Genomic DNA, 15,585 nt, shown 5'->3' with positions numbered 1-15,585 from the left:
CATAGGGCCTTCAAATATTCAGAGTCTTTGAAGTGTTTTTTTAGTATGTGCTTACTGACATCTATGTTGCTAGCTTTTATTACTGTTGAAACTCTGGTTTATCAATGTTAAATGTTTGTCACTTAAAGCATATGCTTTGAATCCAGATGTGTATCAGCATATACAGTGTCCTTCAATATTTCTTTTTCTGAGTTTATTTAGGTAAACAGCAAGTTGAAATTAAACCCAAGGAAGGTTTCCCTTTAACTTTTTTGTCTCATGGCTTGTGTTCATTTTTTATAACTGAATTCAATGTTTTGTATATAGTGAACATAAGGGTTTTTTTACAGTGGTTTTTCATCATTGGATTTCAAAATAGATGCAAAGGCTAATGGAGGTGAGGAGTAAATGCAGCTCAGCTATATAGATGAGTGTCAGACCTGAAAAGAGATTCTTCCTAAATCTTAGTTCAGAGTTCAGTCACGCTACATCTCCATTAAGAGAACATTTACATGGTACAGAGAAGACTAGGGTCCCTTTTTGGGTAGCAGCCATTTGTAAAAGATTGAGAAAACAAAAATCGGTTATTTATACATCAGCAGTCCGATATCCGTCACTTCTGTCTGATTTTTTTTTTTTGAGTTCTGTTGCTGACCATTTATTCCTGCTCTCCACTAACTGTCACCAGTCAAGTAGCTGGGTTCAATCAATAGCAAAAGTTTCTTCAATAAAAACTAATGTGCTAAATTACAGACACATGATTTAAATGCATGGAGAAAGTGTGGATAGTTTAGAAAAGAGGCATGAGTGGGATTATCAGGATTATTAGCTGGAGGCAGTTTTGTCTTTTTGGAGAAGAGCACCATTCTGAAAGATCTCCAGCACTTTGATACTGAACATCTTATGGAAATTTTTTAGTGCAAATATTCTCATGAGTCTTTACGAGTAGTTTCTTTTCAAGATGATTACATTCCTCAGATGAAGATCATCAAACAAGTCCTTCAAGGATGAAGGATGGAAAAGCAAGGTAATGGTTGGGCTACAGCGTTACAGCCAATGCATCTGAGTCTTTCAGGATGCTGATCCATTCCAAAAACCTCAACATCTCTTCCAGTTTGTGATCCTGATGATCCTGCTCAGGCCTCTTCATCCTACATGTCACAGATATTCTCCTTACGTGTTTTACTTGTGTGTATTTCACTGTAATTTCTTAGGAAAAATTGCTTTGCTATCCGTCCTGTTACATACTTGTTCAGGAATGTATCCTTGGTGGATACGGAGGCTGTACGTTGCTTTTTGGCTTCCACTGGGATGTGTTCTGTGCTTGCTGAAGCTTAAGGTTTATATTTTTGTTCTAAGAATCTGCAGGTGATACTGTGGTTGGCATTAGGGCTTTTATATTCCCTGTTGTGTTTAATAATTAATAGTGTAATATACTACAGGTTGACCATTTGTTCCTAGTTCTAGTAGATGTGAAGACAGTAAAGGAAGAGGACTTTAATACTTCACTTACTCTGTCAAACAAAGCTTGCAAGCAGTAAATTTATTATGTTAAATCTATTAAATACATAGCAAAGATAAGAAAAATCTATAACTGAGTGTAATCTTGTAGATATACTGTAAGTTAAATTGAGTTTTAGTCACATTCGAAAAGCTTGATGATCACAGAACACAGGCTGTTTGCATGGTCTCTAAGGCCTTGCTGAGGTTGTGGGTTTTGTGTTTTGGTTTTTTTTAAGCATTTAAAAATGGTACTTTACTCAATTTCAGATGCGTAGAAATAAGTGCATGTAACTTGGCCTGCAGTTACAACTGTTATAGCTATGATAAATCAAAATTCAGCTGAATTCACTTGAAGTATATATTCCATGGCAATATAGAAAAGCGTGATGCCTTTGAAATAGCAAAGACTGGTTTTCAAACACTGTGCATGCATTTACACTTTACAGCAGAGTATGCACTGTAACTTGAGATCTGGCTTTATAATTCACATAGTAATGAACAAAAACTGATGATAATGCGATTTAAACATTATGTAATCACAATTAATTGGAAAATTGATTTGAAGGTAAGTTTTTAGCCTTTTAAGAATCAAAAGCACTGGAATTGATCAGAATTACTTGGGCACAGTTCTGTGAAGGTGAAGAAGCTATGCTTGATCTTTGTATTGGTTTACAAGCTGCTGTTACTGATGGATTATTATAGGTGGTTATTCTAACCATTAGCTTTTCAGCTAAAGATTGAAAGATCTAGTGCTACAGAATCAGGTTTGGTGGTATCCAGAGGCAAAACAACAAAAACTGGGAGCGATGAGAGCAGCATGGAGGGGGAAAAAAAATCCACTCATACTGCGATGACTTGCATTCTGAAAAAATCAGAATGTTGCTTTTAATTAGAATGTGCCCTTCATTCTACTGTCTTTTACACTATCACAAGCAGAACAATTCTTATACATGTTTTTGTTGTAGTAAAACTTTTTGTAAACCTTCTTAATTTAGTATATTAATAGTGACCAGGTTACACTGATTTTTTTAACAGCAGTAATAGCAACAATAAAATAAAAATATTTTAGTAACAAAATTATTAGAAGAAACAAAATCTATAGGCTGTTAGAAAAAAAAGCCTATTTCTGACTGATTACTTCAGTTTTTTGTGTCATCCAAACTTGTGTTTCAGCCCTCTCAAATACTATTATATGTGATCTATGTAGGACTTTGGGTAGGTGAACATTTAATATTTAGTTATTTACAAAAGCTGCTTTTTTGAAACTTAATGGAAAATATCTCTGAATTTCTGCAATTTTTGCTTAAATTTTAGTCATACATATTTTTGATCGTTACAGATAAGGCTGACTTTAAGTTCTTGGTTTTGTCTGGTAAATTTTAATCGATTTAAAACATTAACACTTTTGCCTGTCACTTTGTTAAGTGTTTGTTTCGTATTTTATAACTTGTAGGCCTCCAACAGTCAAGCATCGCCACAATCTGCTACTACACCAAGGATGGAAAGTACAACAGGAACTGCAATTGCTACCTCTTCAAGAACTCCTCCATCACTCAGTCTTCAGGGTCCCCTGTGTCCTCCTGTGTGTCCCCCAGCTCCATTAGAAGAATTGTCTCCAGACAGCATTGATGCGCAAACATTTGATTTTGAAACTATTGCCCATCCCAACTTGGAGCAAGCCCTTAAGCAAGGATCATTAGATTTGGATTCATTAGCAGAAAGTCCAGAATCTGACTTTATGTCAGCAGTAAATGAATTTGTAATAGAAGAAAATCCAGTATCTCCTAATGTAATAAGTGATCCCCAAAGTCCAGAAATGATGGTGGAATCTCTTTATTCTTCAGTTATCAATGCAATAGACAGTAGACGTATGCAAGATACAAGTTCTTGTGTAAAGGATGTTTCAGCAGAAAATGCATCTCTCAGTGTTTGCATGGAGAAGTGTAGGGTTATTGCTCAAGACTCAAAGGTGCATTTAAGAGGTATAAAAGAAGATCTTTGCCACTTTAGAACACTTGTACAAAGAGAACAGTGTGACTTTTCTAATTCTTTAAAATGTACTTCATTAGAAATAGTAAATACTATTGAGAAGGTAAAACTGTCACTTGAAAAAACACTAAAAGATAAACATCAAAAAGAATTACAGTCTTTGAAAAGTGAATATGAAACTAAAATTAATAAGTTACTGGAGGATGGTGAAGAAAATAAGAAGAAGATTGAAAAGTTAAAAGGTGACTTACTAGGCCTTGAGGAAGTTATTCAGAATAAGAATGATGAATTTGCAGTGGTGAAAAATGAGAAAGAAGCTGTAGTTTGTCTTCAGAATGAAAAAGACCAGAAATTACTTGAATTGGAATGCCAAATGGAGACGCGAAATTCTGAAATTAAGGAACTGAGACAGTCACGTGAGATAGTACTTGAAGACTTGAAAAAACTTCATGTTGAAAGCAATGAAAAACTACAGCTCCTGAGGGCAGAACTTGAGAGTTTAGAGCAAAGTCATTTAAAAGAACTGGAAAGCAACTTACAAGCCAGGCATTTACAGGAATTTGAGAAGGTGCTAGCTGAGCACAAGGACTGTTTAGATAAATTAAAAAAAGAGAACCAGCACAGACTTGAACAAATGCAGGAATCTCATGCAGTAGTTGTGCAAGAGAAACAACAACAGGTAGAAGAGTTACAACTCAAGGTTTCAGATCTGTCTGATTTGAGGTGCAAATTAGAAGTTGAACTTGCCCTGAAAGAGGCAGAAACTGATGAAATGAAGCTTCTTTTGGAAGAAAGCAGAAACCAGCAACAAGAGGCCTTAAAATCTCAGATTGATAAGGAAACTGAAAGCTTAAAGAAGGAGATAGATAAATTAAACAATAAAATACAAATTAACAGTGATGAATATCAAGTGGGCTTATCGGTCCTAAGGGCTCTGATGACAACTGAGAAAGATCAGTGCATTTCTGAGCTAGTAAACAGATATGAAGAAGAATCAAATTTGCTTAGAACTGAACTAAATAAAGTGACACTTCGTCATCAGAAAGCTTCTGAGGCAGAAAAAAGACTTTCAGAGCAAATAACGGAACTACAAAGTAAGTTAGAGTTGGAAGCAAATGCCCTAGAAAAGGAAAAAACAGAAAAATTGTCTCTCTGTGAGCAGCAGGAAAAATATGAAGCTATTATCCATAAGCTTAAGGAAGAGAAAGAACTGTTAGTATCTAACCATGAACAAGACAGGCAGTTGCTCATTCAGAAGCTCAGTTGTGAAAAAGAGGATGCAGTACAAACTGCTTGTAAAGAGTTTGAATTACAGAGGGAAGCTGCTGAAAAAGGGCTTTTGGAAAAAATACAACAACTTGAGATGCAAGTAAATCGGAGGTACTGTAACAATTAAGTTGCTGTGTTTTCTTAATATTTTAAAGTAATGAATATGGTATATTAATGATGCACTATGCAGTAACTAAAATTTCGGTGTGTTTGTAATAGTGTTTATCTGGGTTGTTTCGATATTCAAGTTACTTCCATTTTATAGATTAGTGATATTCCTGTGTCTGTAGTTAATCTCAAAGATTGTAAAATATCTTATACACTATTATTTCCAGACAGCAATGAAGGTTTTATATTTCAGTCTTGTAATGTTATGTTGAAGGAGTGTTTCCATAATAGCATGTTGCTTGAAATTCTAATTTTGATGGTCTCGGCCTCTCTCTCCGTTGCTACCCTTTGCTCTGGTATTAGCATTGTGTGAGCATGCACTGGCTAGCTTCTAGGCTGATAGCTTTCTTTTATTGGCTAACTGCACACTCGTGTTGATGCTAATGGTGGCATGAAAAAGTGTGCGGGAATAGATATGATCGACTAAGAACTGTCCGATGGCCACCTGGACTTCCATTGACTTTAGCTACCACGGTTATGTACTTCAGGGTCCTCAGTTTGAGCTTGTGGAAAACACATGTGGGCAACATCATTTTAAAGAACATCCTAACATCACTGTTTTTCATTGTTAATTTCTGCAGTGTTTTTCTATTGTAAAAAGAAAACTGTATTTTCCCTTGCCATAAATGCCTAGAATTACTCTTTCTGACTTACTGTATCTACTTACTAGTTCATAATGCCTGTCAGCAGAGTAGATGATGATGTTGTGGAATGGAAATACTAGAATTTTTCTATGTGACTTAGAAGCGATATTCTATTTTGAAATGCTAGAATTTGTCATTTATGTTCCTGTAGTGTGGAGGAATGCAGCGGATAGATCTTGTTTGTACAATACCTAAATAGAGCATTTTTTTTCTAGGTACTATGATATACCAAGTATACGAAATGGGAAAAGACCAATAAATTGGACAGAATGGGTATAAAAGCCAGAAGAGTACCGCAGAACATGAATACAGACTTAAGTTATTATTTAACTTTTGAATATCAATGTAATGTTTAAAAAAAAAAAAAAGAGGGGAGGTTATGCAGAGTCCAACACGTGCACACGATTCACTTACATAGTGCAAGGGAAATCTGAATATGCACTTCACTTGAATTATGCACTTCAGTCCCATTACCTCAGGATTTTGATATGCGAACATACCCGTCATTAAATTATGCTGTATCAGTGTCTGTTTTGTATGTCAGTGTATGAAAAAACACATCAAGATAATATTACGTTCTTTGAATTGAGATTGGGATAGAATGAAATTAAGAACTGACTTTCTTAATGGAACAAAGTATTCTTTTTAAAGAAATACGGTAAAATGAGGAGGAAAAACATAAACCCTATGTTCTTTTCCTTTTATATGTATTAATGTACTGTAGAAGTTTTAAAATCTTGACTCAGCAGGAAAAAGATGTAGCTGTGTCATCAGACATTTTAAAAATCCACTATCTACACTTAAATTTGAACAACTTCGGAGCACAGCTGTGTGTATTCCTATAGAGACTGGATAAAACAGATAGTAATGTATTTCAAAGAAATGTTATCTGCTTCAGTCTAAAGAAGTGTTAGCGGTTTGTTATGAGTTCTGTCAAGTAATTTAATTTTCAGTGTGATGTTAAAATATGCATTGCCTCCTAAGGCTACTCTTTATGCCTTTAATCTGCTGTTAGGCTTTTTCTCTAGGAGTAAGGACATGCTGTGTTTTATCTCCAGAGGGCATATATGTTATGTGAATCTGTCTTAATATTTCAAAGTCACTGTCTAGCTGTTTGGTTTTTGAGTTCCTAAAACCCCAAGCTAAGTCAGTAGTTCAAGCTGACTTCTTATCCTCACTCAGTCATTGTTTACCAGTTAACTTGTAATGGTAGAAACAGACTTTTATTTGGCATGTGCTTACATGCTTGTCAGATAAATGTCCTTTTCTGCAAGAGCAATGTTACATTAGCTGCCTGGAAGGCACAAAGAGGGAGACGAATTGTTAAATTTGACTTAAGTGGTGCACTGGTATCGGGAATTTAGTTTCTGAACTTACATGAAAACTAACAAAAATATGTAGAAGTGACAAAGAAATGTTCGTGACCCATGCATCACCAACATATGAAAATTAATGTGTTTTGTTTATCACGTGCCTGGAATTCAAGTCGTTATGATTAGAAATATGATAAAACTGCAAGGCATTTGTAACTCTCCTATTTAATCTTTCTACTGTATGTAGTATATACTAGCCAAGATTAATTGAAACCGACAATTTCTGTAATGACTTTCATTGTGAAGCAGTCTGCTGGTTAGTTAAAAGATCTATAAGAGAATGTTAAAAACAGAAAAGGAACCCTGACTGCTTTGAAACCTGAATTACAGCTTTGGAGTCTTCTAGCCTTGGTGTTGTCCAGCCACTTCTATCAGACCACCATCAGTAGTGAAGTTTCTCTGTAGAGCAGTACATGCTCTTTCTCACAGCTAGGCTTAATTTAGAAATAAACTGAAATTTAATCCAGCACAAAAATGCTTTCTTAGCAGCATAAAAAAGATTTACCTGGGTGTCTCATGACTTGCTTTCCTCTCTGCTTATTTTACTTCTGAATTCTGGAATGTCAAGGGTTGTTTTGCCACTCTGAGAACTTCAGTTGGCTTTCAGGGCTCTTTTATTTACAACTTCTTTTGGGCTTTTTGAGTGCTTAGCTACTGCATAATAGTTTGTATCTTCAGTACATGCCCCTGTGGTAGAACAGCGGCAGTGTTGCTAAATACACCCTTTGTTATCTTAGGGTAGAGCATTACGATGTTTACTTGCAAAGGAACCCCAATCTCTGAAGAAATGTGCTTTTGGTATCTTGAAACCACTAAAAAAAGTTAGGCATTGTCACTGTTGCCATAGTTGTTGAGACCTTTGCAGATTAAATGTGTGAACTCAATACCTAACATAGTGACAAGTTTTAAAAACTAGGGATGTGTGTTAGCATCCTTTGCAGAATAACAATATCCTTTACTTGGCTGTCATTTGCAAATAGTCAGTAGTCCAGGCAGCCTGAGAGGCAGATGATAGCCGCTTTGGTTTAGTGCAGCTAACAGCCTTGGAATAATATGAGTGAATTTTTTGTGCTTGTAAAGTAAGGTGCAGGCGTACCTCTTGTTTACACTTCTCAGACAAACTTACCCTGTGTTTTCTTAACTTGATCGGGAGATTTGATGGCAGAAACAGAGGTAGGTGAGTATGTGCTGGTTCATATGATAAAGCAAAGACTGTAGAAATGGCTGGAACTGGTCATTTCATGGATTCCCAAACTCCCATCCAGTATGCAAAGATCAGAATTTTAGGTTCCCTGCCTCCTCCACAGTTCAGTTTTTCTCTATGCTGAATCTTTCTGGTGTCTCTGAGGTTCTGCAGCCCTTAGTCTTAACAGAGAAGCTTTGCATTATGAAGCAAGAAGAATTCTTGGAGCATTTTTAGCATTAGGAGTTGTGCTTGTGCATGTTAGTATATTAGCACATGATGTTTTGCTTTCAGCACAGCTTACCTAACATCAGGAGACCATACCTCCAGGCTGCTATGACTAGAGAAAACCATTGACACATGTATGTAGATGTAGAGTTACGTTTGGGGGATTTTCTTTCTATTAAATATGATTCTGGTGTAGAGGAATAATAGAAATTTTAAAATAATAGCTTTTCACAAAAGTTGCCGAACAAAGGGATTTGTCTGTCCCAGGGTTCCTCAGTGGTAGTTCTTGATAACTCAGGCCAAAACACAGAAGAGGGTAGTTAATGCTTTGGGTTCAGTGATGGAAGATATTTGGCCTATGTAACATTGCTCGTTTCAGGAGCCATTTAAGGTCATTATCCTTCCTGCCTCGATGACTGTTGAGGCTTTCCTTTCTTCATGGTCATTAGTACTGTTCTCCAGATTCTGTAACCCAGAGTTTTGAGTTTCGTATCTGGATTCCTTAGCATCAGATTTATTGCTGAATTGCTTTAATTGTGTGAGAGTTCCGGAGGCTTTGCGTTTTGACAAGCTAAGAATCTTCAGGGAGTTGATGTGTCACTGTTCCTCTTTTTACCACTTTCCACACCTGTTACGTTAGAAAAATGAAAACAAAATTTCTCCTCTCAACAAAATTTCAAAATTAGAGCCAGTGTAGTACACTAAAAAACAGAGTGCCCAAGAGTGAGAATTTGGTGAGATGGTCATGATTACTAATCTTCAATTCTACTTTTTAATGACTTAATTGGAATGCAGTATTTATTAAACATTTCAGAAAAATGTCTCAAAAAGGAACTTTTGACTTTCGTGTGTTTGCTTATTTCATGTATTCTGGGACTCTGTATATGCTGCAAATTTAAAGCCTAAACATTTTCTTTTAAGTCCTCCCACTGAATCATCTGCTGAATCAAGCTTGGTTGCTGAACTTCAAGAGAAGCTTCAGGAAGAAAAAATGAAGTTCTTAGAGCAACTTGAAGAACAAGAGAAAAGAAAGAATGAAGAAATGCAGAACATCAGAACATCACTCACTGCAGAACAGCAGGTAAAGCTGATTCTTTTTTATTACTTTTGTTCCCATGACAATTATGTGTTCTTTTGCCATTTTGAAGTTATGGAGTTGTGTGTTTGTTTTGTTTTTTTGTTTTTTTGGTTTTTTTTCTGTGTAACACTTAAGCATTATAAATTTGCACTGCTACCTGGAGCCAGGATATGATGTGTTAATGGAATCCAAACCTGAAGCATTTAAAAAAAAAAGAAAAAAACAAAACACAAAAAAATCCAGATTCAATTTTTGTTATTTTGTGACTTATTTTGCTTAAGTTGTTAAGCTAGTGCTGTAAATTTTTATCCATTAATCTGTTGAACTCCAGAAAGATACTGGTTAAGTATAGTTTAAGTTAACAGCACAAAATCTGTGGACAACACAAAATTAATTATTTGAAATAGTAATTGATTTGGAATGCCACTTACTGGCTTTTAAACTTTATTAGCTTGGGCCGGTGGTGTTTGAGGTTCAAAGCGAATGTTATCTTCTGCTTAATAAACTTAGAAACACTATGTACTCCACACCTTGATACAAAATCATATCGCACTGGATTAATAATTATATCTGTATCCACACATTTTTTTCCTTTCCTAACATCTTGTATTTCTCAGATTTTGTACATGAGTCTTCAGTTCTTAAATTAAATCTCTGTTAGTAACAGCTATTATCTACAGCTTTGTTGCATTTAAACACTAAGAAAGGATTTTCTGTTTTAGGCACCTCTACTTACTTTAGCTATGGTAGGATCAAATAAGGACAAAGAGACAATGTAGTGATCAGCCAGCTTGGTGAATGAATGCTATGAATCACTTGGTGCAGAGAGCAGAAAATTGCAGACAGTTGCAAAGGAAAGAATATTTTTTTAAATTTTTGGACTGCAAACAGTAATACTGAACTAAGCCTTACATAGTAAATCTGATAGGAATATTTTGTACATTACATTGGTAATCATAAGATTTGGTTTTCCATCAGAGTATGCCTTAATATGCCATTTTCCTCATTATTTGATAATATTCATTTGTGCAGCAGAGCGTGGAAGGGAAGGTTCTGAGGCGTTAACAACAAATTCCAGGGAAGATGGAACTTTTTCTTTAAACAAACAAAAAAACCAAACAAAACAAAAAAAAAAACCCAAACCCCCAAAGATTAACCAAGTAAAAAACCCAACAACATAAAAATGGTGTATCAGTCACTGTTGAAAGTGCTGGACTGTCTCTGCTGATCACTGAATATTCTGGGTATTTCACCTCACCCTTAAGTAATTTTTTTTTCCTCAGTAAAGTTATCTTAGAGGTTTTACTTATGCTTGTGGTGTGTGATAGTTTTGCTATGCGGACATATACTAAAGGCCAGTGTGCACTATGTAAGGTGTGTAGCTTGCCAAATAGCTTGCATTTTAAGACTGAGAGTTGATAGGCATAGGTCAAGACAATCTTAAAATTCACCAAAAAAGTGAAATTGTAATTTAAAATATCCTTTTAATAGATAGTTGTTGGTAGTTCTTGTCTGTCTCGTCAGCAAACCTTAAGAGTAGAAGGGGTGAGGGCATAATGGCTGGTGGAAGGATTGAAGAAGCAGATTTGTCAGGCTGATAGGGAAGGATATGCTAGCCTCTTATGTTCAGTTATTCAAGCTATTAGCCAGGATTCCTGTATGACTTCTGCATTAATTGTTAACTAATTAATGCATGACTTGAAATGTATTTTTAATTCAGATTCTAGTATATTATTCTAGTTTATTAATAATGATATTTTTCTTTTTTATTACATGTGACATATCTTGATGCAGTGCAGCTTTGTCTTAACCATTGTAATCCTTAAAGTAACTGGTTTTAGTATAAAACATGCAACTGTTGGACACTAACTGGATTACAAAGCATTATGCACATTTCTTATTTCGGTAATACTTCTTTCTGTTTTCAGACCAACTTTAACACTGTTCTGGCAAGGGAGAAAATGAAAAAAGAAAACATAATTAATGATCTTAGTGATAAATTAAAAATGCTTACACAACAGCAAGAAAAAGATAAAGGTAAGCAAAATTCTGAAAAAGTATTCTAATCTTTTCTAATAGGACAATTCCGTTTGCTACAGATTGGTTTTGATCCTTAGTGCTGCTGTTACTAAAAGATTTTTATTTACTTGTGTCACAGATTTGATTGAAACACTTTCTGAAGATCGAGCTCGCTTACTTGAAGAGAAGAAAAAGCTTGAAGAAGAAGTTAATAAACTGAGAATTAGTAATTTTTCTCCGTCAGCCTACTCAGTGGCAGCTTCAGAAGCTGGTGGAGCCTGCGCAGCTGATGTTCTTACTGACACAGACAGATTGGTTTCTGACATTGCAGCTGAAGGGAGAATGGACTCCATGATGGAAACCAGTATGATGGCTGTGCAGTAAGTATGGGGTATTGTAGTAAAATACACAAAGCATGCTCTCGTTCTTTAAATGTGTGCTGTTGGGTGTTGTGAAGCACAAATGAGCATGTTTAACACTCCTTCTGCCTTTGATGTTCTTGCTGAAAATGTTCTTTTAAATGTATGCATACAGTTGTGGTGTCACAATCATCAGAAATGTGTGGGTTTGATGACTTGGAAGTATGCAACTTAAAGGTGAAACTTGGCCCCACAATTATGAGATTTAAAAATAGACCTAAGTGTATGAAATGTCAAATGGCCTAGAATGAGCTGGGTGGCTGCATGTTATTGACATATCTTTTGAACAGTGGCTGGCTCTCATTTAAAAACAAACAAAAAAACTTTGATTGTTCATGTACATGTCTGCTGTAAGATAGTGTAATGACATTCCTTGATAAAGGGCAAGGGGCGATAGGCATGCTTGGTAGAAATTAGGCTGAAACCTCAGGATTCAAAACAAGTAATGGGACTGAGGCTGACTAAGTGGCCTTGATGGCTTGATGTTTTTTGTATTATTGGAGAGAAGGAGAGGTATTCAGCATCCCTTTGTATAACCTCTGAATCATCAGTACTGTCAGCTGTGTACTGCTGACTTACTAGAAGGCAGTGATGGGACTGGGAAAAAACTTTGCAATGATTTAAACCCTTACTTGAGGAAAACAGCTAGGGCAAGTAACTTACGTGCTTCAAACTAAACTTGTCACTAAAGGTTGGTTCTTTTGTGTTTGGATCTGGTTGATAATCTGGATTTACAACAGATTCAAATAATGTTATGTTAATATCACACACATTTAACTGTTTATCACCCTTTTTGTATGGAGGTTTAATTAGGCAGGTGCTAGTTTGTAGGTAGGTGTCTGAACCTGTGCTTGAAATAGTGAGGTGATTATAGAGATCAGGGGGAACTTAGGGAGTTTTTTGCAGTCATTGACTTCACTATATTCTCTATTTTGGGTGCCCTACAATAGCAGTACACTTTGTTATTGGCATACAACACCTTGCCTAGTAAGTGAAGAGTCTACATGTAAAGCTAGGAGACTGTGATCTGGTCTCAGTACATGACTATGAAGTCTTCTGAACTTAAATAATTCTGACTGGTACAAAGTTGTCCTGTTGGTTGTTGTCAGGAGTCTAGCCTACTGCAGATGTATTTTCTGTTTATTCAATACTGACTTCCATGACAATGCACATCAAGTTCAGAGCCTTGATTCTTACTTTAACTGTACTTTAAGTAATTTTGTAAAGGTTTTTGAATAGTAAAGACTGTCTGATGCTCCAAGAGAAGGGGTTATGATGATGCATGCAAAAATGCTATTTTTTTAAATTTTCTTAACAATTTTTGTAAATTTCTCTCAACAAATGCAGAATCTTAGGCCTAAAATTTCTATACTAAAATGAGCACATTGTATTACATGTACTTTCTGACTAGAATAAGACAAAATGCATAGCACATGTTAGGTGTGCATTAAAATAGGACTCATTACTAGAAGATACACAACTATTATTATGCTTAGTGCAGAATCCATTCAGAGTAGACTACTGAGAAAGAATTCAGAAAAAAAGGGTGAAGAAGTTTTGTCCGAGGCATTCCAGCTGTTGGTTTGTTTGGGTGTTTTATTCCATATAGAAAATGGGGAAAACTAGAAAAACTTAAGAAGTCTACAGTATGAGTATGTTTATAGCAGCCTAAGAAAACCGAAATAGTCAACATTTAGTATTTTTTACTAATAAAAAGAAGAATTGTTCTTCATGCTAACACTTTCTACGTCCTCGTGGCAGAAGATTACATTTCTTTAATTCTCTTGTACTAGGAATACTCATTTTAAGATCCTTTTCTACCATGTCTAAGGCATCTAAGGAAATTTGGATTTGAACTGGAAGGCACTTCCAAGTATTAGCAGTCACATGGAATGTTTTCTTTTATGCTTTTACACCTACAGTAGTTTTTTAATAGACTTTTAATACCTCAGTTATGATTGCATTGTCAGATTTCCTCTCTTCTCCTAATCCTCCCATAGAATTTCTCATTTGTGAAGTTGATAAATATCACAGGCTGTGTCATGTTCCCCTGAACAAACAAGAAGCCTGCTTTGTTCTAGTTACCTCAGTGCAATGAGATGTTTTGGGAAGACAGATCTTGTGATCTTATTTAAAACAAAACAAAAGTTCATATGCTCTTATTTCTGAGGCTTCTCGAAACATGTCTGATATTTGCTTCAGAACTGTACAGTGTTATGTTTGTTGTATTCATTTGCATGGGAGAAAAAGCTTAGAATCCCAGATTAATTTCATTATTCCCCTAATATGATTAAAGGTTTCTTTTTGCTCATTAAGAACACTTAACTGAAGAAATTGACCGCATCTTTGAATCACCCACTTGATACAGCTTGCAGATTTTTACTGTTGTTGAAAGGAAAGCAGAGTAACTGACTGTAAGCTCCCGGTTGCTACCCCTTTACCTAGAATCTTCATGCAAGATCATTAAGCAATTGCAACCTATGCATTTTCTCACTTTTGTGCCACTAGCTGTTTGAACAACCCTAGACTTCTGCTTGCCTCTCACAGAAGTAATGAATGTGACTGGGAAACACACAGGTGGAATGAGGTTTTGCCAGAGAAGCAAAAGCAGGGTTATTAGATGTACTTACATTTAATTTAATCCATGCCCATCACAACTGATGCTGCCTAACCTAGAACAATATACCCAGTGCACTAAATAACTTTGTGGAAGTAAGGATGAAAACAGTTGTTGCTTATCAAACTAAACTTGTACTGATAATCATTAAAACACTGAAATACCGTGTCTTTAGAAGGAGAACTATTTCTTACAGTAATCATTCTAGCCCTGAATTTTCAAGGCAGTTTTTTTTTTTTAAAAGAAAAAAAAACCCTGGATAAGCCTGGGAGCACAAAATTTTGGCTCAATGTACTAAAAGTCAGGTAATAGAGGCAGAAATTCTTACAGGCTTCTGTTGACTTCTTCCTATTATATAAGAGCTAAACAGCCTTTTAACTGAAACGAAGTAGTGATTAGCATGGCTTAATTGTATTCTGTTAGTTCTACTTGGCATTTTGCTTGGATTTATAGCATGTTTTGTCAGACTGGAGGAATGGACTCTATATCCAAAAACTTGTCCATTTTCTTTTCCCAACCAAATCAATTTGGACTACAAAATATATTGTTTCTTCCCTATTAACCTACCTTTAAAAATATATTTTAATTGTATTAGGAATTACTCTCTGTGTTCTTAGGAAATTTCTTCTTAGGGTGTTAGCATTATCTTATCATGCCCCAGTGCTCAGTTTCTCACAGATAAATGGAGACAATTAGCAAGCTCACATTAGTGTCTCTCTACCACAGAGTCCCAGGCCACAGAGCCTTTAAATTGTAAAGATTAGGAAAATATGACATTGTAGACCTGAACCACAGTATCAAGGTTAACTGCCAAGGTATTTGGAGCTGTATCTTTCATCCTAATGTTTTGAAAATAATGCAAAATATGCAGAAATGGTCCCATGTAAATTTATAAACTAATCAGTGACTGAAAACTTACTGGCTTGTTGCAACAAAGCAGCTCCTTGGTTTTAAAGCAGAAAAAAAAAAAAAGGAAAGAGAGGAAAAAAGAAAGAAAAAAATGAAGAAAAAAAAAAATCCCCCAAAACCTTCTGCCAGAAATGTAGATGCTGATTCTTAAGGTATTTTTCTGTGCTGTTCCCTCTGTGCTAGCACATGGCATTCATCACTGAGTGA

At 35.6% G+C, this 15,585-nt stretch overlaps 1 protein-coding gene across 2 annotated transcripts in view; it reads left to right on the top strand.

Moving 5' to 3' along the window:
• Window positions 1-15,585, top strand: part of RB1CC1 (RB1 inducible coiled-coil 1) — an 81,145-nt gene that overhangs the window by 53,873 nt on the left and 11,687 nt on the right. For both annotated transcript variants that reach the window (XM_075704764.1, XM_075704763.1), the window contains exons 15-18: window positions 2,936-4,851; window positions 9,258-9,417; window positions 11,343-11,451; window positions 11,573-11,813. In XM_075704764.1, coding sequence (XP_075560879.1) covers window positions 2,936-4,851; window positions 9,258-9,417; window positions 11,343-11,451; window positions 11,573-11,813 — 2,426 coding nt within the window. The remainder of the gene's footprint in view (window positions 1-2,935; window positions 4,852-9,257; window positions 9,418-11,342; window positions 11,452-11,572; window positions 11,814-15,585) is intronic.

This window comes from Pelecanus crispus, chromosome 2 (assembly GCF_030463565.1).
Source record: "Pelecanus crispus isolate bPelCri1 chromosome 2, bPelCri1.pri, whole genome shotgun sequence".
In the NCBI taxonomy this organism is placed as follows: domain Eukaryota; kingdom Metazoa; phylum Chordata; class Aves; order Pelecaniformes; family Pelecanidae; genus Pelecanus; species Pelecanus crispus.
Note: the sequence above shows the minus strand (reverse complement) of the source record. Positions and strands in the feature narration are given on the sequence as shown.